General features: G+C 36.7%; 1 protein-coding gene across 2 annotated transcripts; it reads left to right on the top strand.

Moving 5' to 3' along the window:
- Positions 1 to 3,057: 3,057 nt before the first annotated feature.
- LOC105042174 (magnesium transporter MRS2-I) lies at positions 3,058 to 25,612 on the top strand. 2 transcript variants are annotated; one of them, XM_073253695.1, is made up of 11 exons: positions 3,058 to 3,648; positions 3,763 to 3,792; positions 4,193 to 4,340; positions 14,130 to 14,221; positions 14,706 to 14,780; positions 15,903 to 16,130; positions 16,249 to 16,293; positions 24,368 to 24,412; positions 24,515 to 24,544; positions 24,790 to 24,909; positions 25,010 to 25,612. In XM_073253695.1, the coding sequence occupies exons 1-11, from the start codon at positions 3,403 to 3,405 to the stop codon at positions 25,094 to 25,096; spliced, it is 1,146 nt and encodes a 381-aa protein (XP_073109796.1). In that variant the 5' UTR covers positions 3,058 to 3,402; the 3' UTR covers positions 25,097 to 25,612. The 2 variants fall into 2 exon arrangements, with proteins under 2 accessions (XP_073109796.1, XP_010917591.2); XM_010919289.4 differs by having other exon boundaries at positions 3,059 to 3,648; positions 14,100 to 14,221.
- The last annotated feature ends 654 nt before the right edge of the window (positions 25,613 to 26,266 follow it).

Here is a 26,266-nt window from a genome sequence, read left to right as displayed (position 1 = left end):
GCTGTTGGGAGCTTTTTCTGGCTGAAACATTGCATCTGAAAAACTATCCGTTGAGACTGTCAGACATCGTTGAGTCGGCTCGGATTGACCTCGAGTCGGCACATTTCAAAATTTCAAAATTCTATTCGACTGAGAGAGCTGGCTCGGATCACTTTTTGAGCTGGCTCGACAACTTTCTTCAAAAATCGACGTTCTATTTTTTTGAGAGAGCCAACTCGGATCTATCCTCGAGTTGACTCAGCTTGTATTTTTGAAAAATCAACTTTCTGCCGACCTGAAAGAGCTGGCTTGGCTCCAATTTCGAGCTAGCTCGGCTCACAAAACTAAAAAATGACCTTTCTGTCACTCTGAGAGAGTCGGCTCGGATCCACTTCGAGCCGGTTCGGTGGTGTGCCAAGCCAAAACTTTGAAGACGTACCATATTAGAGCTGGCTCGATTTCTAACAGAGTCGGCTTGACTTCCTCAAAGTGATTTTTCTTATGCCAGAGCTCTCCAAACTCAATTTTTCTTGACTCAAATAATCTTCAATTAAATTTAGAGTCTTCAAATAGCTTTTTTCTTCTGCAAAAATATTCTTTGCCATACTTGAAAGAATATTAATATCGAAATATGCTCTAATATTTTATGATCATCAAAATCATTTCTGGGAGCAACATATTAGAATTTATATGAATATTCTTTCAAAATTAAAATTTGCATATATATCCTCATAAAAAATTTATTTTGTATATATATCCTTCTATTTTCTTTTTTGTATATGTACACATGCCATTTAATATCGTTAAGAAATTAGTATTTTTTAAAATTGAAATAACTGAAATACTCCTAATCGATATACATGCAAAAAAAATATTTACAAGGGTATACATATAAATGTAATTTTATAAGTATTTATGTAATTTCATATATCTAGGAGGGTATACATGTAAAAAAATTCTTAGATTTTTATATGAATATCCTCCTAAATATTGGATTTGCGTGAAAATATCTTCTCAAAATTAATATTTGTATGTATATACTTATAAAATATTATTTTTACATGAATACTTTTGACATAGCAGTTCAATTGATGTCATTGTCAAAATTATATTGATTTAAATTAAAAATTGATTAAAATTATGAAATTATCTTATTATTTCAAAAGCAGGTAAAAGGTTAATAAGCCTTACTAGAAACTTATTCGACTGGTCGAACTTCCCTTCTTCCCAATATAAATTTTTTTTGGTTATCTAATCATTGAATCGATCTTTTCAAAAGTAATATTTTCATAGAAGATATGGACGAGCAAGCACTAGACTAGTTTGAGTGTTAAAATAGGTTTAATAGATAAACATAGAATTAAATTTTCTTGCATGTATACCCTCTTGAATATATTAAATTATATAATATTCTCATAAAATTGTTATTTACATATATATATCTTTATAAATATTTCTTTACACATGTCTACCCATTAATAGTATTTAATCATTTAAATTTAAATCATCAATTTTTTAACGGTGTTGAATAGCATGGATACATATGCAAAAAAAAAAAAAAATCAAGACACACATGCAAAACAAGTGTTTTATGATGGTATATATGTAAATATTAATTTTAGAAATATATTCATGTAAATTCTAATATTTGGGATGGTATGCATGCAAAAAAATTTTTTAAAAAAATTATAATTCATATAATTATTAATATACCAAAAAAATATTAAATTTTATTATAATAAGAAATATATTTTATAATATGTTCATAATTAATTTACAAATATTATTAATTTATGTAAATATATTTCATTATTGGAAATGGTCTATATTGATAGCATTCATGCAAATTGGCTATAAATGGCTAATGTATGGACTGAACTAAAAAAAAGTGATTATTTGAATTGTTTATTTAAGAGTATGGTTAGAAATTTAGTAATATTTCTATATAAAATTAGCTACAATCAAGTGCGGTAATCTTTTTCTGGTGCCATTTTTCAAAGTATTTTTTTACTAAAATTTATTTTCTTCTACAACCATTTTTTTAGATAAATCAATCTTAGAAACTATCAGATTATCTCGTAATCTGATATATCCCAACGAAACAAACCCTAAAAGCAAAAAATATGCCAACTTTGAGAGTATTAAACAAGCTAACCATTTTTTTGAAATAATCAACAACAAATATTGCAGGCTCAAAGTAGCGTTTGTTCTACTACAACAACAAACTAATACAAAAATAATATATTTAAAAAAATTACGTAGCTGAAATCTCTCACAACCACATTACAATGGCCGTTGAGGATGAGCTCATGCCATTATTTAATCATAAGTCAAATGTACCTGGCTTCCGTTGACCTGGGTGAAAGCGTATAAAAATGAATTCGGGTTACACCGAACAACTACTAATGGTTTTTATTTGCCCAAAGCAAAAAACAATTCTAACGTTTGGGGCCATTGACCTGCATTTCTGGCTGGTGGAAAAAGCTTCCCAGGCTCGTTTCATTTGTCCAGTTCTGGCTTGCCGCCGTCTACTCTTCTTGGCCGGCTTAAAGTAACCTTTTGTGGGGATAACTATTTGTTCAGCAAGATAACACATTTAGTTTTAAATTTAGATTTTGTGCCTAGAAAACGGTTTTCCGTTTGATCAATTTTTCATTCACTTGATTAAGATCTGGACCAGTAGAAATATAATCTTTCCGTCTCTAACCATTATTTTTCCATTACAACGACAAATAACAACAATAGTAACTATTTCTAAATTCAAAAAACTTCTTTAGAAAATTATAATGGCTATTGTAACCATTATAGCAGTCGGTAACTGATTCAGTTGGTGTCTGTTACAATGGAATGGCAAATGCCATTGAAATCTTGATGTAATGAGAAGATCCAATGCATTTAAAAGAAGTGAGGACATCAGGACATAATAGTAATGATACTAATAAGACAAGCCTTGATAACTAATAAGTGATGAAAGTTATGCTGGTGTGATGAAAGCATTTAAATAATTAGTTTATTTAACACCTGGAGTGCATGTTCTTCGAATGCTGTACTATATGTATATATATGGTGAGAACTCATGCAGGTGCAACTGCCAGTGTTTATCTCAATGAAGGTGTTATTTGTTAGATTATACCTCGCAATTTCTGAGATCTGTGGATCGAACATGCAAAAAAAAAATCCCCGTCCACGGCCTTCCGATCCCCACTGCCCCATGCCATTCTCGGCGAGAAAGAATTCCCCGGATACCTCTCCATTTCGTGATCAGCATGAAAGAATTTCCCCCAATTCGTCTCCAGTTCGGACCTAGGGTTTCCAGCGATGTGAACCTCTCCCCTTCTCCGGGAGCGACGCCGGCGAGAAGAAACACTCGGAATTGTATATAGGACCGGGAGGGCGGAGATGTGAGCTCCGGCCGGCGGGGAGATGGCTCGGGACGATGCGGCGGTCGCTGTGGCAGATGAGCAGAGCGCGCTCAAGAAGAAGACGGCGGTGTCGGGGAGCTGGATGCTGTTGGATTGCACCGGGAAAGGGACGATTCTGGATGTCGACAAGTATGCGATCATGCACCGGGCTCAGATCCATGCTCGGGACCTGAGGATCTTGGATCCTCTCCTCTCGTACCCTTCCACCATCTTGGGACGGGAGAGGGCCATTGTTCTCAATCTTGAGGTGATTCTTGTACTGAATTCTGTTAATTGTTATTCCATTGGATTTTCTGGGGAATTTTTTAGGTTCCTCTGGGTTGCTAATTCGGTTCGGTTGCTTTTATATTTATGGAACCAGCACATCAAGGCAATAATCACTGCAGAAGAGGTATAATTGAAGCTTCCTCTTTTACGCTAATTTAAAAATTCCATTTATTTAACTTTGCATTTTTATAGCTATAACTTAACTTTTTTTCTTGAGTAAACATTGCTGTAATGTAAAAGAAGTTCTTTTCAGTTCCAGGAGTTGTTGTTTGGTACTTACTATGCTAAACTTCTCCTTTATAATTACTGAAAAACATCAACTTGTTGCTAGGAAAAATAAAAGAGAGAACAAGCTTAAACCTTAAGTAACAAGCTTTATCTATTTAATATGGGGCAAATTTTGAACTGCATAGCTGAACAGGAGAAAAGATGGTTTTTTTTCTTCTTTTAGAAAAATTCAATGCATAACTTTTGTCTGACGACTTTTTACTGTAGAATTTTAAGTCTGATGTTTTTGGCATTAGGTGTTACTTAGGGATCCAATGGATGAAAATGTTATTCCAATAGTTGAAGAGCTTCGCAATCACTTACCCCCTGCAAATGTTCACCAAGTGCATGAGGATGGGAGAGAAAACTTGAGTGGGCAACATGAGGAAGCTGCAGAAGAAGATGGTATGTTGTACATGCTTCCATTCCTTGTCAAATAACTCTGCTTGCATTGATTATAAATATTCATCTAACACTTGCTTATCTGGAAAAATCCTCTACATTTTGCCTCTTCTGTTTCCCTCTCTTTCTTCATCTCATCATTAGAAATCCAGCTAAATACAAGGTATATGACTCACGATTGTACCTGTTAGTTCACATATGTTCTGAGCCTCATCAAAGACCTTCTAGAAAATAAACAGGATGGTCAATCTATAGGCTGACAATATAGTGAGTTCGATGAATGTCACAATTAAATGCGCCGTCATAATGTAATACACCATTTTTAACTACCTTTTGGTAGACTAAGGCCAAAATATCAAATGTTACATTGATCAAAATGCAGCCTATTGATTGTTTTAACACTTTTAGGATAGGACATAAATAAAAAGAAGGAAAATTACAAGAACACCCCTCAACTTTAGGCCAATGTCAAAGACAATCCCTTGGCTTTAAAAGTTTCAAACACCCTCATGTTTACAAACCGTTCCAAACTAGTCTTATTGTCATAAAATTGTATTGTGACTAAGCCATCCTTTGTATCATAAAAGGATCCAATGCTGGATCACCCATTGCATAGTGGTACAAGGAATCACCTTACTTCATGTGAACAACCGTTGGATCATCCATTGCACAAATCTCAAGGGGCTGCAAACTCCTTAATTTATCCACCTATATAGATCTCAAAGCAACCTCATGGATGATCTAGCTTATTTATCCATCTACATAAATCTCAAGGCGACCACATGGATGATCCATATTCTTCATCATTCTGCACAGATATCAAAGCAATCAATGGATGATCAGGACTATACATTCATCTGCATAGATCTCAAAGCAACCACAAATGATCTAGCCTGCATAGATCTCAAAGCAACTATGGATGATCCAAACATTCATCTGCCTATATAAATCTCAAAGCGACCATGAATGATCCATATATCCATCCTCCTGCATAGATATCAAGGCAATCATGGATGATCTAGATATTCATCTATCTACATAGATCTCAAAGCAACCATGGATCTAAATATTCATCCTCTTGCACAGTTCTCCAAGCAACAATGGATCATTCGGATATTCATCTATGTACATAGATTCAAAGCAACCATAAATGATCCAAATGTTCATTCACTTGTATAGATCTCAAAGCGATCAATGGTTGATCATGATTATTTACCTATCCACATAGATCTTGATGCAACCATGGATGATCTAGATATTCATTTATTTGCATAGATCTCAAAGCAACCACAGATAATCCAAATGCTCCTTTGCTTGCATAGATATCAAAACAATCAGTGGATCATCCACGATCGTTTTGAGATTTGTGCAAGCAAATGAATATCTAGATCATCCATTATTTCTTTGAAATCTGTATAAGTGAAGAATGATCCTAATCATCTACTAATTGCTTTAGGATCCATGCAGGCAGATGTACATTTGGATCATCTATAGTTCATTTGAGATCTATGCAGGCGGATGGATATTTGGATCAACCATGGTTGCTTTGATATTAATGCAGGCGAATGAATATGTGGATCGTTCATGGTTGCTTTAAGATCTATGCAAGCAGATGAATATTTGGATCATCCGTGATTGCATTAAGATCTACATGAGCAGATGAATATCTGGATCATCCTCGGTTGCTTTGAGATTTGTGAAAGTGGATGAATATCCTAATCATTCACTAATTTCTTTGGGATCTATGTAGAAAGGTGAATAATCTTGATCATCCATACATCTGCTTTGAGATTGTGTTGGTGGTTAATAATCTAGATCATCAACTAATCGCTTTGAGATTTATATAGGTGGATGGATGATCCTGGTCATGCACTTGATGTTGAGGTTTGTGCAGGTGGATGAATAAAAGAGTTTGGAGCACTTTGAGATCCACGTACATAGATCTCATAGCAATCAATGGATGATTGGATTATTCATCCACTTGCTCCAATATCAAAGAAATAAAAATATTATTTGCCTGCTCAAAGCTTAAAGCAACAGCATGAATGATACAGATATTCATTCACCTGCATAGATCTCAAACTGACCATTTGAGTGATCTAGATTATTCATCCACCTGCATAGATCTTAAAGTTGGAATGGGCTAAAGGAGGGAGAGGTTATTTTCGTCAGCAAACATGGTCCATTGATCAAGGAGTCGAAGCACTAGTTTGGAATAGTTTGCCAACTTGAGGGACTTATTTGAAACTTTTTAAAGTCGAGGGGTGTCTTTGAGATTGGCCCAAAGTTGTGGGGGCGGGTTGTCCTTGTAATCTTCCCTGGAAGGAAATGTTGGTATTTGTCATCAGATATAGGATCATAGAAATTTATAATAGTCTTGTTTTAGGTTGCTTGAAGTAGGAAGATAGATGCTAGTAGGTGCAAACAAGTCAACCCAAGCTTAGTCACAGGCTTCTTAGGCTTAGGTCGCCATATAGAATGTCTGATCAAGTTCAGCTTGAGCTCAAATAGAGCTCAACAAAGATGTTCAAGCTTAGCTCATCTGCTGATCTGATCTTCTTATTGAGCTCAGTCATGCTTCTATTTATTTTTGCAAGATGTTCAAGCGTAGCGTGTTCATGATCCAAGATTTGGAGTTTTCTGAGCTAGATCTGTTCTTAGCTGAACGAAGCCCAAAGAAGCATATCACCTATTGATCTTATGCTGTTCGTGGATAGCTCTGACCATTTGTGGTCCTGAGTGCTAGATGGACACAGTTCGTATTGCATAAGAATTTGTAGGATATTGCTGAAGTAAGAATTTTATAAAAAAGAAAAGCAAAGCATTTTTTTAAGTTTGTTCATGGTAGAGTCCACAATGATAGCACCCTTCTCTTGCATTTTGTTCCTTCAATTCTTCTCACTTAACTATTTAGCTTGATACTAATTGATGTAACATTACCCTCTTCCTAGTATGCAATTCCATGTTCATATTTCAGTGTTCCCTTATTGCCTACGGCCTTTCGGGTCTGGTAAAGTGCCTATTGAAGTTGCCTTGGCTAGGAATTCAAGGGTTGGTGCTGGTTGAGACTCCATCATAGAAGTTTCCTTTTTATAAATATATAGCCAACCCATTGCAAGTGAGGATGATTTGCTTGATCCGATTGTAATTTCCAAAAAAAAAAAACTTTGATGGTCTATTTTAGAAAGTCGTTAGAAAGTCTAAAGGGACATATTATGCATCATATTTTTAAGATCATTTCTATTGGGAGATTTGTAATTATGAGGAAGTTTTTGATGTCATGGTGTTCTAGGTTAATGTTTAAGTTTTGCCATGGTACAATCTGTAGAAAGTTTAAGTATACGTATCGTTTGGCAACATTTTATTTTTTTATTTTCATAAATAGAAAATTAGAAATTTTTTTTTTATTTTTAAAAATATAGACATGCTTGATATTGTCAATTATTTAAAAATAGACATGGCAATGGTGGTGGAGACAATATCCTTGGAATGCTGGCATTGCGGTCAAGGTGGTGTTGGTGGTAAGTCTGGTGGTGGTATAGCAGCGATGGCAATGATGGAGTGTGGTGGGTGCTACAATGATTATGGTGGTAGTGGCGACAACGATGGTGGCAAGGGCACCAAATGATGTAATAGAGGTGATAATGATGGTGGTAGTATGGTGGAGGTAGCGATGATAGTGCTAGCGGCCACAATAGTGGAGGTGGTGGAGGCATAGGCGATGTTGCAAAGGTGGTGACAGTGGTGGTGGTGGTATGATTATGGCAGTCGTAGTAGCAGGATTGAAATGGCGGCAATAATGATAGTAGTGGTGGCGGTAGTAGTTGGGGAGGCAGTGTTGGTAGTGGTAGTAAAAACATGAGTATCTTATTTTAGAAAATATTGAAAGTAAGAATTTCTTACTTTCATTTTTCTAAAAATAATGAGAGCGGCTTTTAAGGCTTTTAATAATAGAAAATGAAAACAATAGTACCAAACATGTTTTTTATCTCAATTTCTATAATTTTGTTTCTAAAAATAAAAAAATAAGAAATGAAATTGATGCTGAACATGCCTTGAGTTGGACTCCTTTTATAGCTAGGGATTGCTCAGTAAAACATGGTCTATGTAAATAATGTATTTGAAAGTTAATTCTTGGGGAAAATGTGAAGTTTTATTTCCTTGTGTAGCTTACTCTTGTGCTTTTGTCTTAATATTCTTTGTGCTCATAGGGAAGGTCCAATAGTCATGGGATTGGTCTTAATAATTCATTTGTTGACTTTTTATCAATCTCATATAGCCAATACTATGAGGACCCATGTGCATGTATGTTTAGTCCAGTGTAGGGTGTGCGTTAGTGAGATCTTACCATCTTGGGTACCTATGCAAGGCAAGGACCCCAATTAATAACATTTTGGCTAGCATTTCTAAGTGAGGCCCTAGGTTGCTAGAAATGATATTAGAGATGATCTAGCCCATGACCTATATATAGCTGGGGACATTGCAGCATTGGTCCTTCTGTGGTAGCTACAAGCCAGTAATGATGTTTGTGATTTGGTCTTTTCTAGCAAGGATGCTAGGGATTAAATGGCCGCATGTGAGGACACATGCAAGCATGTGTTTAATCTCACATTAGGTGTGTGGAGGAGGTTTTGGGTACTTGACTAGGTCCTAGGACCCCAATCAAGGTATGTTGAACCTGTACCATCGGCCGTTTCGGTCGGTCAGTGGTACGGTTCGGTATGGTTTCATACCGTACCAAACCGACAATCCGAATCGGAAGAAAAAAAGAGAGAAATAGAGAGAAATAGAGAGAGAGAGAAAGGGGAAGAAAAAAAAAAGGGAGGGGAAGGAGCTGGCGGGGCCGCCGGACGGCCTCCGACTAGCCGTCGTGGCCGTCGGAGGGCGCAGTCCACGCGCGCGGCGCCGCAGGCGTGAAACAGGGGCATCACCCCTGTTTCGCAAATTTTTTTAAAAAACATGGTTTTAAGTGAAGTCAGCAAACGATTTGCCGGCTTCACGATTTTTATTTTTTTTAAAAAAATTCTTAAGTCGGCAACCCAGTTGCCGACTTCATAAGTTTAAAATAAAAAAAAGAAAAAATTGAAACAGACGTCGTCTGTTTCGAAAAAGAAGAAGGGGGCGGAGCCGCGGAGGGGCTCCGCCCGCTCGACCACCCTCGGGCTCCGCCCGCTCGATCGCCCTCAGGCCATCGGCGTCGGCTCGCCAGCCACCGGGAGCCTCGCAACGGAGGCACCGTCCGTCCGGTAGGTTCTCCACCCCCCTCCGAGCGCTCTCTCTCTCTCTTTTGCTTTCTTGAAAGCTCTATCGGACGATACGGGGCTCGGAAGCCCTCCGACGGCCGCAGCCGGCCACCGCCGGCCTCCGGCGGCTCCCACTTTCCTCCCTCCCCTCCCCTCTCTCTCTCTTTCTTACTTTCCGTTCTTTTTCCTTCGGTACCGCCGGTGTACCGATTTTATTGACCGAATCGTGCCGGTTCTCCGCCGGTCCGGTACGAGATGGGGTGTACCGGCCGGTTCGGCACGGTATGGCAAACCTTGACCCCAATAAATGACCTTCTGGCTAGCCTTTCCAAGTTACATTAGTTGATGAGTTGTATTCCTCAATGGTGATGTAGATGAAGATGTATATCAAGAATTGATCTTTTAGGTTAGAAAGAGAAAACTATTTGTATTTTCTGCTTGAGAGAAGATCTAGTTTGCTTTACTTCACATTTGCTTCAAGGAATCTTGTTTGATGGAGGACCTAATCATCTTGTTATAGCCAAATCAGGGGCTAAAATGGAGAACATATTGACTCTCGATCAAAATGTGACTGTGGGGCTACATATTATCTATCTGCCACCTACTTCACCTTGTAGATTTTAGCATTGTCCATTAACATAGGTCCATGTAATAGGCAATATGTGGATCATAAAATATACGGCCTCTTGATCATCAAAATATCCCCAACAACCTTGTACTATGTCCTTCATCAGTAACCACCTGTATGATATGCTCTTATAGTATCTGATCAGTTACCTGCTCCATCAAGCTCAAGATGTACTGGGAGTTGTGTGCCTTGTGCCAAGCATCAACTAGCTTATAAAAGAATATCTTCTTGTCTCAATATATCAAAAAATTGATAATGCTTTGCATGCTGGGTCTCGTCTGACCATCATGCATCAATTTCACACTGTGTCCTACTTGGTCTAATAGGAGACTATCCATCTCTCTAGCTCATCTTTGTTACCATCAAGTAGCTCACATAGACATCCTTTGGCCCTAGAGGATCCATACCTTGATCAGCTTTCTATATGGAGCTAATAGCTGAATCATAATAGGTATTATCTGCAGCATTGGTAGGGCTATGGATGTAGTGGAACCAAAAATAATAGCTCTTCACATCTTTTTTCTTATCCTTGATGAGCATAGAATCAATCTCTGCTATTTTGAGTCTTTACCTGAGAAGACATGGATCTAAGTCATGAATGGTGGTCTTTGTTGGTACATCCTATGCTTGTTTCTTATCTTGCTGGTAAAAGTCCCAATTATAGATCCTATCTGGTTGCCACTATTACTAACAACCTCTCTCATTGATTGTCTCCTATAGCCTAGACTTGCCTTGGTAGACTAGGAATCAGAACCCTCTTGGTATGAGGGCCCAAACTATACCTTGTGCCTTGCAACCTCCTCCCTTTGCCACTGATCATTTAGATTGTCTTGTAAGGAAACTTGAATCTAGGCCTCCTACATTTCATCTGGTTTCAACACTTTATAGTCTTGTGGATCCTTGGAGCGATATGGTGGTGGTTCAATTATTTGAGGATCAATCTCTGCTTGTTTCTCTATACATTTGCTGCCCTTCTTGAAGTCATGAAAGTATTTCTTTATTAGTTTTTGGATCTGTTGGGATCAAGGACTCATGGTTTGGCATATGAGATATTATCCACTTTGCCCCATAGGCCTCACGGTTTTGTCCTTCTGGATTTCAATTCAAAAGGCACCTCATGTGGAAAGGATGATCCCTTTCTATTTAAGCCAAGAGTCTTCCTTGACTCACAATCATATGAGACTAATGATGCGCTCCCTCTTACACCACAATATAGCCGCCCAGTCAAGGAAAAGTCTGTGTACGGATAAGAGGTGCCCTCCTTATTTTTACTATAGCCCCTCAATAAAGGGGGAGTCTGTTGTGTATGGATGAGAGGTGCCCTCCTTATTTTTACCACAGCCCCCTAGTAAAGAAAGAGTCTATATATGGATGGGAGGTGCCCTTTTCATTTTTATCATAATCTGTGTGCAGACGGGAGCCCCGCAGTTGCAGGGATGGTCCCCTACCTGACGCACCACTGTTGCGATTAAGGACTCATGGCTCAACATGTAAGATATTATCCGCTCTATCCCATAGACCTCATGATTTTGTCCCTTAAGATTTCAATCCAAAAGATACCTCACATGAAAAGGGTGATCCCTTCTTATATGAGCCAAGAGTCCCTCTTGACTCATAATCAATATGGGACTAATGATGCCCTCTCTCTTACATTACAACAGGATCTTTCATGGACATTTTTACATACAGTTATATCAAGGTAACCATCAATCAGATACAACTTCAATCTTATTGCCTCACCCCCACAACATCCACTATGAATCATATTGTTTGCATCTCCAATATTGCTAGATTATCGTTTTTCCTAAATTCATTTTTGTGAGTTTGATCAACACATGATATAAACCATCTCATTCATCAGCATAAATTATATGAAGTGGATTTCCACTTTTAAAAATAATAAAATTTTACATGTTTCTAAATAAATTAGTGACCTTTTTAATTTGTTTTATTTAACAAATATGACATCTTATAAAATTATGTCAAACTATGCATATTGTCCTAGAAAATATGTCCCAATTACCCCTACAAGTTTCCATATTTTCATGATTTATAGTTAACTTAATGATTATTTAATTTATAAATATTAAAAAATTAGATAATTTACATCCTAATGCAAAAAATAAGGATAATATTTAAATTTTAAACATTTTTAGTTATTTATAAATAAAGATAATATTTAATTTAAAATAACAGAAAAATTAATTTTAATTTGAGCTACTAGAGAACCCTATCAAGGTTACTATATACCTTTTTTTTTAGCTTATGGATATATCTTAATCGCCACTTATTTTTAAAATTCATTTAAATTTGACTTTAGGTTCGGGGAGTCATAACCATGCCTAAATTTAAATAAACTATTGTTAAAATAAGATAGCAAGTGACATGCACATAGCCAAATATGCTATCATTTTTTAAATTTTTGAATATTATTTTGTTCGTTATTATTTTTAAACTCAAATATATTTTTAATTTAAAAAAATATATGATGAACAAAGCTCATGTTTTTCTTCACTCTTAGATCCACAACATACCATGAAATCATGGGAACATACAAAATTCTGGTATGATTTGCCTTTGCCTTGATTTTTCCATTTTTGGCTTATTTTAATCATAAAAATGTTAAAGAAAAAGGGGAGAATGAGGATCAGGGAGGGGATTATTCCTAATTTGGCTTGGATTTGGGGGCAAAACTAACAAAACTCTCTTCTTCCCTAATTTTCTTCAGAAATCTCACCCTTCTCTTCATGATTTTTGAAAAAAGAGAGGCTGGCATCCTATGGCATTCTCCTCTCTTTTTGGTAAGGAGATGCCTTAAGCCGACTTGAATCAAGTCATACCAAGCAAAACTAGGTAGTGCTGCTTGATGATTCAAAGTGGTTTGGGTTGGTTTGAACCATGTCCTGAATGAACCTGCCCAACCGACCCAGTTCCACACCGATTCAATTGGGTGTGCCCTGAAATGGGCTATTAGAGTCAGTTTGACAGATGCTGGGGTTAAGTGAATGCAATCAACACCATCTGGCCAAACTTTCTGCTTTTCCTCTTGGCTCCTGTGGGAACAAGGCAGGGCTTGATGTTTCGTATTTTAACATTTGCCAGAAAGAAGTATGAAACAACGGTATTCTTATAGTGACATTAACGGGCAATTAACTGCATGTCTATATTAAGAGAAGAAACTCCTACATATCTACACATTAGCTTCAAAGCTCCATTTTATTCTCCTTCTCTATTGATCTAAATTAGAATATAGTGTCAGACGTAAGTTTTATCATAATAATCTGTAATCATAATTCATAAACTCATCTATGCCATTAAAGGACATTAGTAGTCCCAACAAGCCTGTTCTAAATTCTAATACTGTCATTTCTATAAAATCTGCAATTCTATACTGAAAAGTAAATCTGTTGTAGATCCAACCACCAAAATCCGTTTCTTTTTCTAAACATCATTGAAATCCCTAGCAAGGATCAAGCAGAACACTTATAAGCATTCTATTAAGTATTAACAATACTTCCTATTGAGACTTGTGCTTCTAGATTTCGACTTATGCGACCCGACATCTACGTCGAGGCTGCATCTGGCTGTTGTAGTTCAGAATTAGTAATTGATACTTGATAGAATTATGAGTGAGCAAAGAGCCAATGTGTCTTTCATAAAATTCTGATAGGATGGACGGGGCTTGTTAATTCTGGCTACTGTAAAACCTGATTAATCTGCAGTATGAATTTCTAGTCCTAACATATTTTTTACTCTACATTTAAGGTACATTTTCTGAAGAATTGAATATCTTAGAAAGTCAAAAATGCTTGTCCAGTTCTGATTCCTTTCTCTGGATATACTACTACTTTTTGCTTAATCTCTTGTCGTCCTGATTTTAATGCAATATAGTGTCTCCATTTGAATTTCGGGCCCTTGAAGTTGCTCTGGAAGCAATTTGCAGCTTTCTTGGTGCACAGACCACGGAACTTGAGACTGCTGCATACCCAGCATTAGATGAACTGACTGCCAAGGTGAGAAGAAACTTGCATCTCTATGGTCCATCCTTTTCTGTTTTTAAATGAATATGTCAGTAATCTACCTATCCAGATACTCATGAGGGTTCACTTTTCCTCAGCCACACATCCTCATACAGTCTACTTGATTGCTTTGAAAAATTGTGTCATGGAGGCTAAAATGTAGCAGTTTGTTTTATCATGGAAATGGAAAATTTATATGGTTTATCAACTGAACATCATGCCTGCAAGTTCTTATTGTATATTAAACTGTAAATTCCTATTTGTATACTTCATTTAATATATGACACCTCAGTATAGTGTGAGGTCAACCATTTGTTTGTGGAACACTTTATAATAAAGAATTGCAGACTCAATTGCTATTCTCTTTGCCTTGTTTTATCCAGTTTTTCTTTCATTCACTATGTACTGCTTACTTCCCAATTAAATGTCATTTCTTCTCTTGGGGGAATTGATTATCATTTGCAGCCATAATTTGCAGATTAGCAGCCGTAACTTGGACAGAGTTCGGAAGCTGAAGAGTGCAATGACTAGATTGACTGCTCGGGTTCAAAAGGTGCAGTATTCCATTTTAGCATGTTCGTTCCTTCTGATTTAAACTAGTAACCGCTTCTTGGTATTCTGCTATAGATGAAAAGACAGTTTTTGCTACATCTGTTTGTGGTTGTATAAATATCTACATTGTATAACATTGTTGATGTCGCTAGAAGGGAGGATTTGGGTTGTCTTATCATTGCTTATCTATATTATTACCTGAACAATGCAGCAGGACTCCACCCATCTGTCATTTCTTACCAACATTGTCTAATAAACCAATCCCAATGCTCATGAGGTCTTTTGTCGGCTGAGGAATGTTGATAAGGCAACATGCATTTCCACCACCTCAAACTGCCCCCCCTCCCGCCCTGTGCCCCACCAAATGAATCAATCCAAGAGATCAGAGCAAGAAGGTGCAAAAATCATCTAAAATCCACCAGCAAAAATTTTATTTAAAACCAGCAACTTCTATCAAAGGATAGGAAACCTCTAAATCTATGCATTTAACACAAGCAATTTTATTCTCAATCAAAATTCTGCCTAAGCATGATTGATGTCCATAATTCAAGATGAGTTTCAGACTAGAAAAGAGATTAAGCCAGCCATTCGAAATCCAAAATCAGAAAGGAAAGCTCCAAACTCTTGAACTTGGATTTCAAAATAATTTTATTCGATTTGGCTTTCTTGGCCTGTCCTTTGGTGGGCTCGTGGCAACTTGTATTGTAAGTTGTTGGTTTAGGATATTCACTTAGAGGTTGATACTGATAAGAACTATGATAATGAGGGTCCCATCTATCTAGCTGACCCCAAAAAGGCTTGGATAAGGGTTTAAGTTATACTCACACATGCACATATATCTGTATGCACAAATATTTATGTACATGTGTATTCTGTTGAGCAGTGCAATACATGAATTTCAAAATTTGAGCTATTTGAGTTTAGCAACTTGATATTTGCTTCTTTCCTTGGAAATAAATCTTATGAAGAAGTCCTCAAGCATAATATTTCTTTGATTATGATGTACAATGGCTGACTGTGCTCATTATGATGCTTTTGTATGTTTTCCTTAGTAAAGTTGTCTGAATTTCATCTTCCTTGCTTCTGTCTGTTGCGTTATCGCCAAGTTTACTGCCTTTGTCAGGTAAGAGATGAGCTTGAACAATTACTGGATGATGATGATGATATGGCAGATCTTTGCCTGTCAAGAAAATTGGCTGGAGCATCCTCCCGTATCAGTTGTTCTGGTGCTCCCAGCTGGTTCCCTGGTTCACCGACAATAGGCTCAAAGATATCTAGAGCAAGCAGGACGAGTGCAGCAACAATACATGGAAATGAAAATGATGTTGAGGAGATGGAAATGTTACTAGAGGTCATAAAAGCAGTTTTCTAAGTCTGTGCTGAAAAAGAATGAGAGAATGCAAGCATGAGTAAAAATTTCTGCTTGTCATAAGATCTATTTCTAAATATTGCTTCGCTGTACTATGCAGGCATACTTCATTCAAATTGATGGCACACTGCACAGATTGATCACAGTAAGTGATTAATTGAAATATGTGATTTATTTAAGTGTTTCTTAATCTGAAATGATTTGTCATTGTTAGCTTCAGTGCTGAATTGTGCTGTTATGATGTGCTTGTTTCTGTGTTTGTGCTTTCATAGTGCTGAGAAGGGAAGGAAAAGAGATGGTAGAGGAAAAGTGTTTTGCTGTGAATTGCTTGCATTCATTGATTTACTGATTGTGCATATAAATAGCCAATACAAGAGCATTCTAGATAGTGCATTAAATCTAGCTTCTCAACTAACATGGTCGCTTTTTGACTTCTAGCCTCACAGTAATTAACAGCTAATAATCTGGAATTTTCTAGCAATAAATGTGCAAGTAAGCTGTAAATAATTGTGTGCATTAACTGAGAAGAGGACCATCTTTCAACACTCCTCCTTGGGACTCTTCTCAATCACTCCAAGCATTTTCCTTAGCTGCTCAAATCTGCCTTTGGGTAGTGCCTTGGTGAAAATGTCAGCAATTTGATCATCTCCCTTGCAATGAACAAGCTTGACTTCACCTTCACTTTCGGCTTCTCTGATAAGTTTAATGTGCTTAGTCTTCCTGTGAGAAACTGGATTTTTTGCTATGGCAATTGCTGATTTGTTGTCACAAAATATAGTGGTGGCTTCTCCTTGAGGTTCAACTAGGTCAGCCATGATCTTCCTTAGCCAAATTTCTTGATTAACTGCTGAACATGCTGCAATATACTCTGCTTCTGCACTGGATTGAGCAATGGTTTCTTGCTTCTGTGACAGCCATGAAAATACTCCATTTCCAAGTGTAAATGCATATCCAGAAGTGCTTTTAATGTCATCTAGGGAACCTGCCCAATCACTGTCTGTGTATCTCACCAATTGTGAATTTTTAGTGGGCTGAAACCAAATTCCGTGCTTTGTAGTCCACTTGACATATCTTAGGAGTCTCTTAGCTGCTGCAAAATGTTGTTGACTAGGATTTTGCATGAACCTCGAGGGGAAACTAGCTGCAAACATCAGGTTTGGTCTGCTTGCTGTAAGGTACAATAAGCTCCAAATCAAGCTTCTGTACACTTTCTCATCAGCCTTCTTGCTGCCATCATCTTTGCATAGCTTCTCATTTGCTTGAAGAGGGGTAGATACAGGATTGCAATGCTCCATCTTGAACTTTTTCAGTAATCCTTCTGCATACTTTTTCTGGCAAATGAAAATTCCATCAGGTCCTTGTTGCACTTCCATCCCGAGGAAGTAATTCATGAGTCCAAGATATGTTATTTCAAAGTTCTGCATTATATTCTTCTTGAAAGTTGATATAAGAGTAGGATTGTTCCCTGTGATGATCAAATCATCCACATATAGCGATAGAATCAGGACATCTCCATTCTCATGCCTCTTCACATAAAGTGTATGCTCACTTAGACTTTTTTCAAAGTCTTCTTGAGCAAAGTAATCATCAATCCTTTTGTACCAGGCCCTTGGAGCCTGTTTGAGGCCATACAAAGCCTTTTTGAGTTTGAGAACTTTGTGCTCCTTCCCTTCCACCACAAAGCCGGATGGTTGCTCAATATAAATCTCCTCCTAGAGAAAACCATTAAGGAATGCAGACTTTACATCCATTTGATAGACTTTCCATTCCTTAGAAGCTGCTGGGGCAAGAATGGCACGAATTGTATCATGTCTTAAAACTGGAGCAAATGTTTTATTGTAATCAACTCCAAACTATTGTGAGTATCCCTTGGCAACAAGTCTAGCCTTATGCTTTAGGATGGAACCATCTGGATTGAACTTTGACTTGAAAATCCATTTCACCCCAATGGCATTCTTGTGGGCTGGTTTGTCAACAAGTTCCCGAAGTCTGGTTTTTCTCGATCATTCTGATTTCTTCCTTCATTGTAGCTCTCCATTCTAGAAATTGTGCAGCAACTTCATAGCTTGTAGGTTCAACCATCACCAAATGACATGATTCACATAATTTCGGATCAAGCTGAACCTATGGAAGACGTCCATATAAATCTGAAATGTTTCTTTTCCCCCTTGGACCTGTAGCATTCGGTGAATCTGGAGATGATCCACTTTGTAGTTGAGAGGAAGATGGTGATCTCAAATCTTGTGAGGGAGTGTAAGATGTACCAGCCTGATTGTCATCATCTTCTAGAAGTGAGATTTGCTGTGTGCTACATTGTTGCTGCTGAAAATTAGGAACGACAACCTCCTTTCTCTCTTCTTTTTGGTTCTTTCAATTCCGTGCTGCATCTTCTCTGCTGACTTCAACCTTCTCGGTCATAAGGTTGTATATTCTGTAACCTTTAGACTGAGAACTGTAGCCAACAAAGATGCCTTTTGCTTCCTTTGCATCCAGCTTGCTTCTCTTCTCCTTGGGGACATGCATATAGCACATACATTCAAAGATTTTTAGATGTTTAACTGAAGGTTTGTAACCTGACCAAGCTTCAATAGGAGTTTTGTCCCTAATAGCCTTGATCAAGCCTCTGTTGTGAAGATAGACAGCAGTGTATATAGCTTCTGCCCAGAACTTCCTTGGGAGCCCTTTCTCTTCTAGCATGCATTTTGCCATTTCCACTATGGTTCTGTTCTTTCTCTCTGAAATACCATTCTGTTCAGGTGTGTACCCAACAGTAAGCTGGTAATTAATCCCTTCGTCTTCACAAAACTTGTCAAATTGTGTCGAGGTGTACTCTTTTCCTCTATCACTCCTGATGGCCTTCAATAAACAACTGCATTGCTTCTCCACAAGGTTCTTCCACTTGCTGAAGATGATGAAAACCTGTTATCTTTCTTTCATAAAGTACACCCAGGTCATCCTTGTGAGATCATCAATAAACAAAATGAAAAACTTACTACCATCAAGTGAAAGAGTCTTCATAGGACCACATACATCAGTGTGTACTAGCTATAATTTTTCAGAAGATCTCCAGGTCCCATCCTTGGAAAATGGAAGCCTATGCATTTTGCCTAGTTGATAAGCTCCACAAAGGCCTTTACTTCCATGCAAGGCTGGTAGGTCTTTTACTAGTTGCTTCTTGAACAATAATTGGAGGGCTTCTTCATTGCTATGCCCCATCCTTTTGTGCCATAACCAGTAGGTCTCCTCACTTTGAGCTCTATGAGCTTGTGAGTTGAATATGACCACTACACTGGAAAGCTTTTATCTTTCATTTGAATAGTAGCAATCTCCTTCTTTGATGGATCAAAAATTCTGCATATTCTGTCCTCAAAGTGGACTGTGTAGCCATTCAGCATCATCTGTGGGTCACTTAATAGATTTTGATTTAATTCTGGCACATACAGAACATCCCTTATGTACTTAGTGCCCTTCTTAGTTTCTATGGCAATGGTTCCCTTTCCTGACTGGACAACTGCACCATTACCCATTTTAACTGGAATTTTTATAGAAGTGTCTAGATTAGCGAAGCAGTGAGAGTTTTTGGTCATGTGATTAGTGCAGCCACTATCAATCAGCCACACATCATCTTTAAAAGTGTGTACAGCCTGACAAGCATAAAATAGGTGGTCTTCATTCTCATGACATTCTGAAACTTGAGCTCGGGCTTGCTGATTTTGTTTGTGCCTACAATCTCTCTCAACATGCCCAAACTTCTTGCAATAATGACACCGAGGCTTCCTCTTGAAGAAGCAGTCTTTCTCTAGGTGATTAGTCCTTTTGCATATCCCACATGGAGGTATTTTTTCTTTTTCTCACCCTCCTTAGAAGTAGGACTAGGTTTTTCTGATTCTTTGAAGGAACCAGATTTATAGCCACTTTTACCACCTTGTTTCTTCCCATTTTTGTTAAATTTGTTTTTGTGGCTTGTTTGGAATGCTTCTTCAGAGGAACCTTCAGACCTTCTGTTAATTCTCTCTTCATGAATTTTCAAGGAACCAATTAATTCAACAGCAGTCAACTCAGACAAATCTTTGGTTTTTTCAATCACATCAACAGCAGTATCAAATTTTTCTATAAGGCTATTCAAGATCTTAGACACAATTCTTTCTTCTGGAGTTATTTCACCATAAATTTTCATTTGATTCACAATTTATGTCAATCTAGAGAAATAATCCTTGATGCTTTCACCAGATTTCATTTTCAGATTTTCAAACTCCCTTCTCAAGATTTGGAGTTTGATGGCACATACCTTGGTGCTTCCTTGAAATTCAGTCTGGAGGATATCCCATGCCTCCTTTGCTGTTGTTGCAGTCATGATCCTTGGGAAGATGGCATCAGTGATAGATGTTTGTAAGAGTTGCAAGACACACTGATCCTTAATAGTCTTCTCCTTCTCCTCCTGTGATGTGCTCCCAATTTCAGCCTTGCTGTCTAGTGTGCCTGGAGTGCTGGTTGTAGCTTCAGACTCATTCTTCTTGACTCCTTTCTCCACAATATCCCACAAATCTCGGGACATGAGGATAGTCCTCATCTTAACATTCCAAAAATCATAATTTTCCCCATTGAAAATGGGGATGGTTTGCTGGTTGGAGATGTAGGTAGACATGATGATGAGTTTTCTGGAGGATATAAGGTTGATTGTTATGGCAGGGGTTTATGCTTCTAGAACTTGTGCAGGATTTGTGCAAATTGTGCTGATATTGAGCCTCTTAGATCAACTGAAATTCTGATGCCATATGTTATCTTCAGTGCTGAATTGTGCTGTTGGGATGTGCTTGTTCTGTATTTGTGCTTTTATAGTGCTGAGAAGGGAAGGAAAAGAGACAGTAGCGGAAAAGTTTTTTGCTGTGAATTGCTTGCATTCATTGATTTACTGATTGCACATATAAATAGCCAATACAAGAGCATTCTAGATAGTGCATTAAATCTGGCTTCTCAACTAACATAGTGACTTTTGACTTCTAGCTTCACAGTAATTAACAGCTAATAATCTGGAATTTTCTAGCAATAAATGCACAAGTGAGCTGTAAATAATTGTGTGCATTAAGTCTGAAAAGAACCATCTATCAACAGTCATCTATTGCTGTAAGGTCCATATGGTTCATATCCACCAATACTTTGTGCTCTGCATGGTAGCACCTCTTCATAATTGATCTAATTGGTGTAAATATACATCATGTCTTTCCTGAATGCTATTGTTGCATTGGTGCTAAACACTAGAATGGGTCTGAGACCCTAAAAGAGGATTCAGCAATATGACTGGGTGACTAATGTACATTCATGAAAACAAACATGGGAAGATATTGGAGCACAATTAAAAACATAGATGCATGATTAAGTTTTTTTTATTTTTACCCAGTCTATTTTTCCCTCAAAACTATCAAACAATATATTTAAGGGGTTTTTACAATGTATATCCTTAAAAATATCAATTATTTGTAAGCTTTTTATTGTGGACCAATTATCTTTTCATGCTTTAGTAGTGTTAATATGACTATATGAGCACTCCTCAATAAGCTACATGAAGATTTCTCAGGTTGTTTCGGACCATTAAATGGTTTAATTGAAGTCGATGATAGCTAAGTTATTAAGATAATTTAAGCTATGAACCAATTTTCTGTCATTTAGTGGTGCCAGTATTGATACTCTTAAAAGAACTAAATAGTCTTGTGATCTTGGAAATGAAGTGAGCGGATGTCCATGGCATTCAGTGAAAGTCACTTGATGTGTAAGTCTAATGGCAACATTGGCATATCATGGGCCTAGGTTTTTTTTTATTCCAAGAAACATGTTTTACAATTGTTGTTTTGGTAGGAGCCAATTTACATCAAGAAATCATGTGACGTGATACATCTTTAGCTGAAATTTTATCAATATTTTTTAAAAGAAATAAATTACGTTTCTGTTTTGAATATGCTTGCCACTTTTAGCTTAGATGGTTTACATATAATAGCATGCGATTAAGCTTTGTAATTAATTATGAGTGTATCAGAAGTTCAGAATCACCATTTCTTATATTATTTTACTATGAGTTGCTGTAAATGAAGAAGAAAAGGAGAAGATGAAATACAGAACAAAATTCTAAGGAATGTTGTAAGGCTTGGAAGTCGAATATGTGGAGAAGGGGTTGGTGCAGGATAAAGAACTACAGCAAATAGTAGCTATTAAGGCTGTGTTTGGTTGAGGAATCAGGAAGAATAACAAGCCTTTCAATCCATTTATTCCATCTCTCTATAGCCAAACGTTCATTGGAGCATATGGTTTAAACTGATTTTTTAGAAGGCATAATAGGTATTTTACTAAAATTGGTACAACATAAATGCTCTTTCTTTTCTCCTCCTAATCTATTTAACTTATTTCTACAAAATGGTGGAATAATTTTACCCTCCCTTTGCCCCTCAAAATTACTCTATTTAACCAACTTCTCGGGATTTTTTATGCACCTTCCAAATGCAGCCTAAAATTCTAAAACTGCGACAAGTGGGAGGATATCATTGATCACTGAAATCATTAGAAAGGCACCTGCAGAAATTTTCTATCAAAGAGAAAGTTCCTGGTCATTTGATGAGCTCTCAACTAGAAATGTTAGATTACATTCCTTGGAAGTAATAATAGAAACTCCCACAAATTTTTATATGCATTTTATTTCTTCTTGGTACCCACATATTACTGGAGGTAATTTGAAGGTGGCTCCTTAAGTATGTTAGCATGATGAAGTATGTGAGTTCTGTAAAGATGCAAGTTCTAAACCCTGACTTCTGCATCTTGGTTTCTGCAGTTCCGACAGCCTCCATTTGAGTTGCATATTTTCGGCTAAAAATTCATGCGTCTTTTCTTTAAAATAAAATAGGATCAGCATGCTAAAATGAAAAGGAAATCTACTCACAGGCACACACATTAGACCCTTGGATTATATTGTATTATATTAGTTTGTTTAGTATGAAGGTTTGGACTGAAATTATAAATTAGTCAAATGACAATTAAAATCTAAAGATGTTAGATATGTGTGCCTCACATGAGTTTAAGTGCTCATTGACACGACAGTCTAAATGTCTATGTAATTATATGAGAATGCAAGTTAGCAATTGTAAATCATGTTAGAAAGAGGGAAAAAATATGAAAAATGCACTTTTTCTTGAAACTTGCAAGTCTTTTACTTTACACTTTGATTGTTTCATGATATTTCAGCATGATTTGCACCCAGAGATGGTCTACAAAATCTAGAGGAAAAGAATTAGGAAAATTCTTTGTATTTCTTCGATTTTTTAACTAGACAGTCTGAGGAGATTTGAGTTTCGATCGTACAGAATCAGGCTCTGGTCTTGCAATCCACTGTTTATGAGGTGCAATCTAGTCCATGGAGCTCTCTTCTCTTTCCCCTTAAAAATCTCGCATAAGATCCCAAAAAAAAAAAAAAAAAAAAAAAAAAATTCTAAAACCCTGAAGAAATTTGTTCTTTGCTTAATCAAATAACCACATTCCTTCAATTTCCTTGACATTTGCATTCTCTGAGTTTAAAGTGGCATTTTGTTTGACATGAAGCTGGGATTGACAAGGGATGCAGCAATGAAATTTTGAGGGGTTCCTTTTATGGGTTCATGTTTGTTTGTTCCCCCTTTGTTCATTCTGTTACATAATCTTTTTTCAGCATGTATTATCTTCTGGACTTGTGAAGGCACAAAAGCAGTCTTATGTCATCTTTTGTCAAAATTCTGTAAGGTATTTTTACAAGGAAAAGCATGCCCAACACATTAGAATCGTTTTGTTATGTTTACATGTCCATCATTTCAGCATGTCATCACCGTCTATATTCTTCTATTTCAATTTTTCAAAAATAATAGGTTGATTCACATATGGGCAGAAGAAATGAACAAGATCATTACTGCAATGACAAGTCTGGTCCATCTAATCAAATTGTTCTAAAGATCTATCTACAAAGTTGGAGTCAATTTTATTGATCTTGATCCACCGGTTTCCTCTTCCTTTTCTAGGCCAAGTTTTTAAGTTCATTTCTTTTTAAATTTTAGGATAGAGCATCTTGATGCACAACCTGGTTATAATCATCTTTGCCGAGCCCATGGTTATCTCTCAATATGCTGTTGTTTGAAAAGGGAATAAGCTCCATGCTTTTTTTGTTTTACTTCAGAATTTCTGGTAATTGCTGTTAATTTTCTTTTCAGCTTCATGAATATATAGATGACACAGAGGACTACATCAATATCCAGGTACTATCTTATTCCTAACATGCATGAGATGATATCAATAGTCACCAGGACTGTTGTATAAAAAATGCTTGTTCTGAGTCCACTATAAATTCGTGGTTGCAGCTTGAGAACCATCGAAATCAATTGATACAGGTGATGTTCTGAGTCTTTCTTTATTCTTGTCTAGTATAGATTGCAATAAATAATAGAGGATCTGAATTATACCAGTTGTCATCAATTCTTATATTGTTCTACTCGTATGCTTTGACCCCTCTTTTCGACTTCTTTGTTTAGTCTTTAATTAATTGGCTGGTTTTCATTTCTTCTAATGGTTTTTTCCTATACTGTAAATCTAATTGTTTTAATATTATTTATTCTTCTCTTGTATAATGTGGCAGTTGGAGTTGTTTTTAAGTTCAGGCACAGTTTGCCTCTCAATTTGTGCACTAGTTTGTGGGATATTTGGAATGAATCTCCCATACTCATGGAAGCATAACCATGGATATCTATTCAAATGGGTAAGCACTAAGCATCTAATGATCAGTGAAAATAAGGCATGTTTGATGGTGTACATGTATGGCAATATCTGGCTTATGTTCGTTTTGGATTGCTTAATAGGTGATCATCATCTCAGGACTAGTATGTGCTATTCTTTTCATCTTAATTTTTGCTTATGCTCGCCGCAAGGGTCTTGTTGGATCCTGACCATTATGGAGGTACACAACTAAGGAGCTAAAATGTCAACCCTCTTCTCCAAACAATCAACAAAATTGACACCGGGTTTCTTGTGCCAGGGCTTATTTACCATCCATTACAATGACCTACTTCCATTGCTGGACCAATCCATCTTTTATACCCACTTCCTTGCCTGTATAATGAGAGTTCCAAGTTTCTGTTGGATTAAGAGATCAAAAGTTGGGGACAGGGTTTAGCACTCTTGACCAAAAACTCCAGTTTCCAGTTTTCATGGTCAAAGCAAACTTCACAACTGTTGTTGTATTATTCATTCATAAACATGTCAATTTATGAATTTTCCTTGTCAGATAATCTATTTCAGCATGCAGGTTAAAGCAGCAAATATATATGTTGTATAAATAAGTTCAGATATTTTACAGCTAACTTATCAAAGACATGTTAGCAAAATGTTTGTATATTTTCATTGCTACCGTAAGACAGAATAAAAGAAAAGCTCGTCATGCTGTGGAAGTAGTTGCTTCTTAACTGCTTCAGTGTTGTGCAATATTTTAATATCAGGAATGTAAATTGCAATCTCTCCATCTAAAACTTTTCCAAATACTTGATAGCTGTTTGAACACAATGTTACATGTCTGCGATGCTATTCATGTCTAAGATGGGAGGAAAATCAAGAAAAAAAAATACTTAATTGTTTTATCAAATGCATGTATAATTTACAAAATAAGTATAACATTATCAATAGTTATATATATATCTAGATTCTTTTTTTCAATAAAAAAGCCTACATATAAATTACACAATTTTATTTCTTGGGTAAAATGAAAGACTAACGTGTACATATATGTGTGGACGAGAAGGAGAATTTAATGCACATCAAGTATAGAGGTTAAAAGGTAAAATTAAAATATATGAATGTGTTTTCTTTTTGAGGTTGTATATATGCTGCATGTGCCAAATGTTAATGCTTGCTGGTGGGTTTTAAGTTAATGTATTTCTATGATATTTTTTGAGTATATTAATGTTTTAAGTTGGCTTATACTACATATGATGAAGAGTAAAGAGATCAGCTAGATGAAATGTAATATTAAAAAGAGAAGTACCTAGTAAAATAAAATAATTATATATCACTAACCTGAGACTTTTGTGTGCAATGTGACTGCAAAAAGATGTTACAAGGAA

Source organism: Elaeis guineensis, chromosome 3, assembly GCF_000442705.2.
Source record: "Elaeis guineensis isolate ETL-2024a chromosome 3, EG11, whole genome shotgun sequence".
NCBI classification, from domain to species: domain Eukaryota; kingdom Viridiplantae; phylum Streptophyta; class Magnoliopsida; order Arecales; family Arecaceae; genus Elaeis; species Elaeis guineensis.
The sequence above is the reverse complement of the archived record's forward strand: the minus strand, read 5'-3'. Positions and strand labels throughout refer to the sequence as shown.

Bases quoted from the DNA above. Each gene is read 5' to 3' on its own strand.
- LOC105042174 (XM_010919289.4), top strand. From the start codon at position 3,403: ATGGCTCGGGACGATGCGGCGGTCGCTGTGGCAGATGAGCAGAGCGCG. The intron at 3,793-4,192 runs GTATAATTGAAG...TTTTGGCATTAG, and splicing joins CAATAATCACTGCAGAAGAG to GTGTTACTTAGGGATCCAAT. The intron at 24,413-24,514 runs GTACTATCTTAT...TCGTGGTTGCAG, and splicing joins AGGACTACATCAATATCCAG to CTTGAGAACCATCGAAATCA.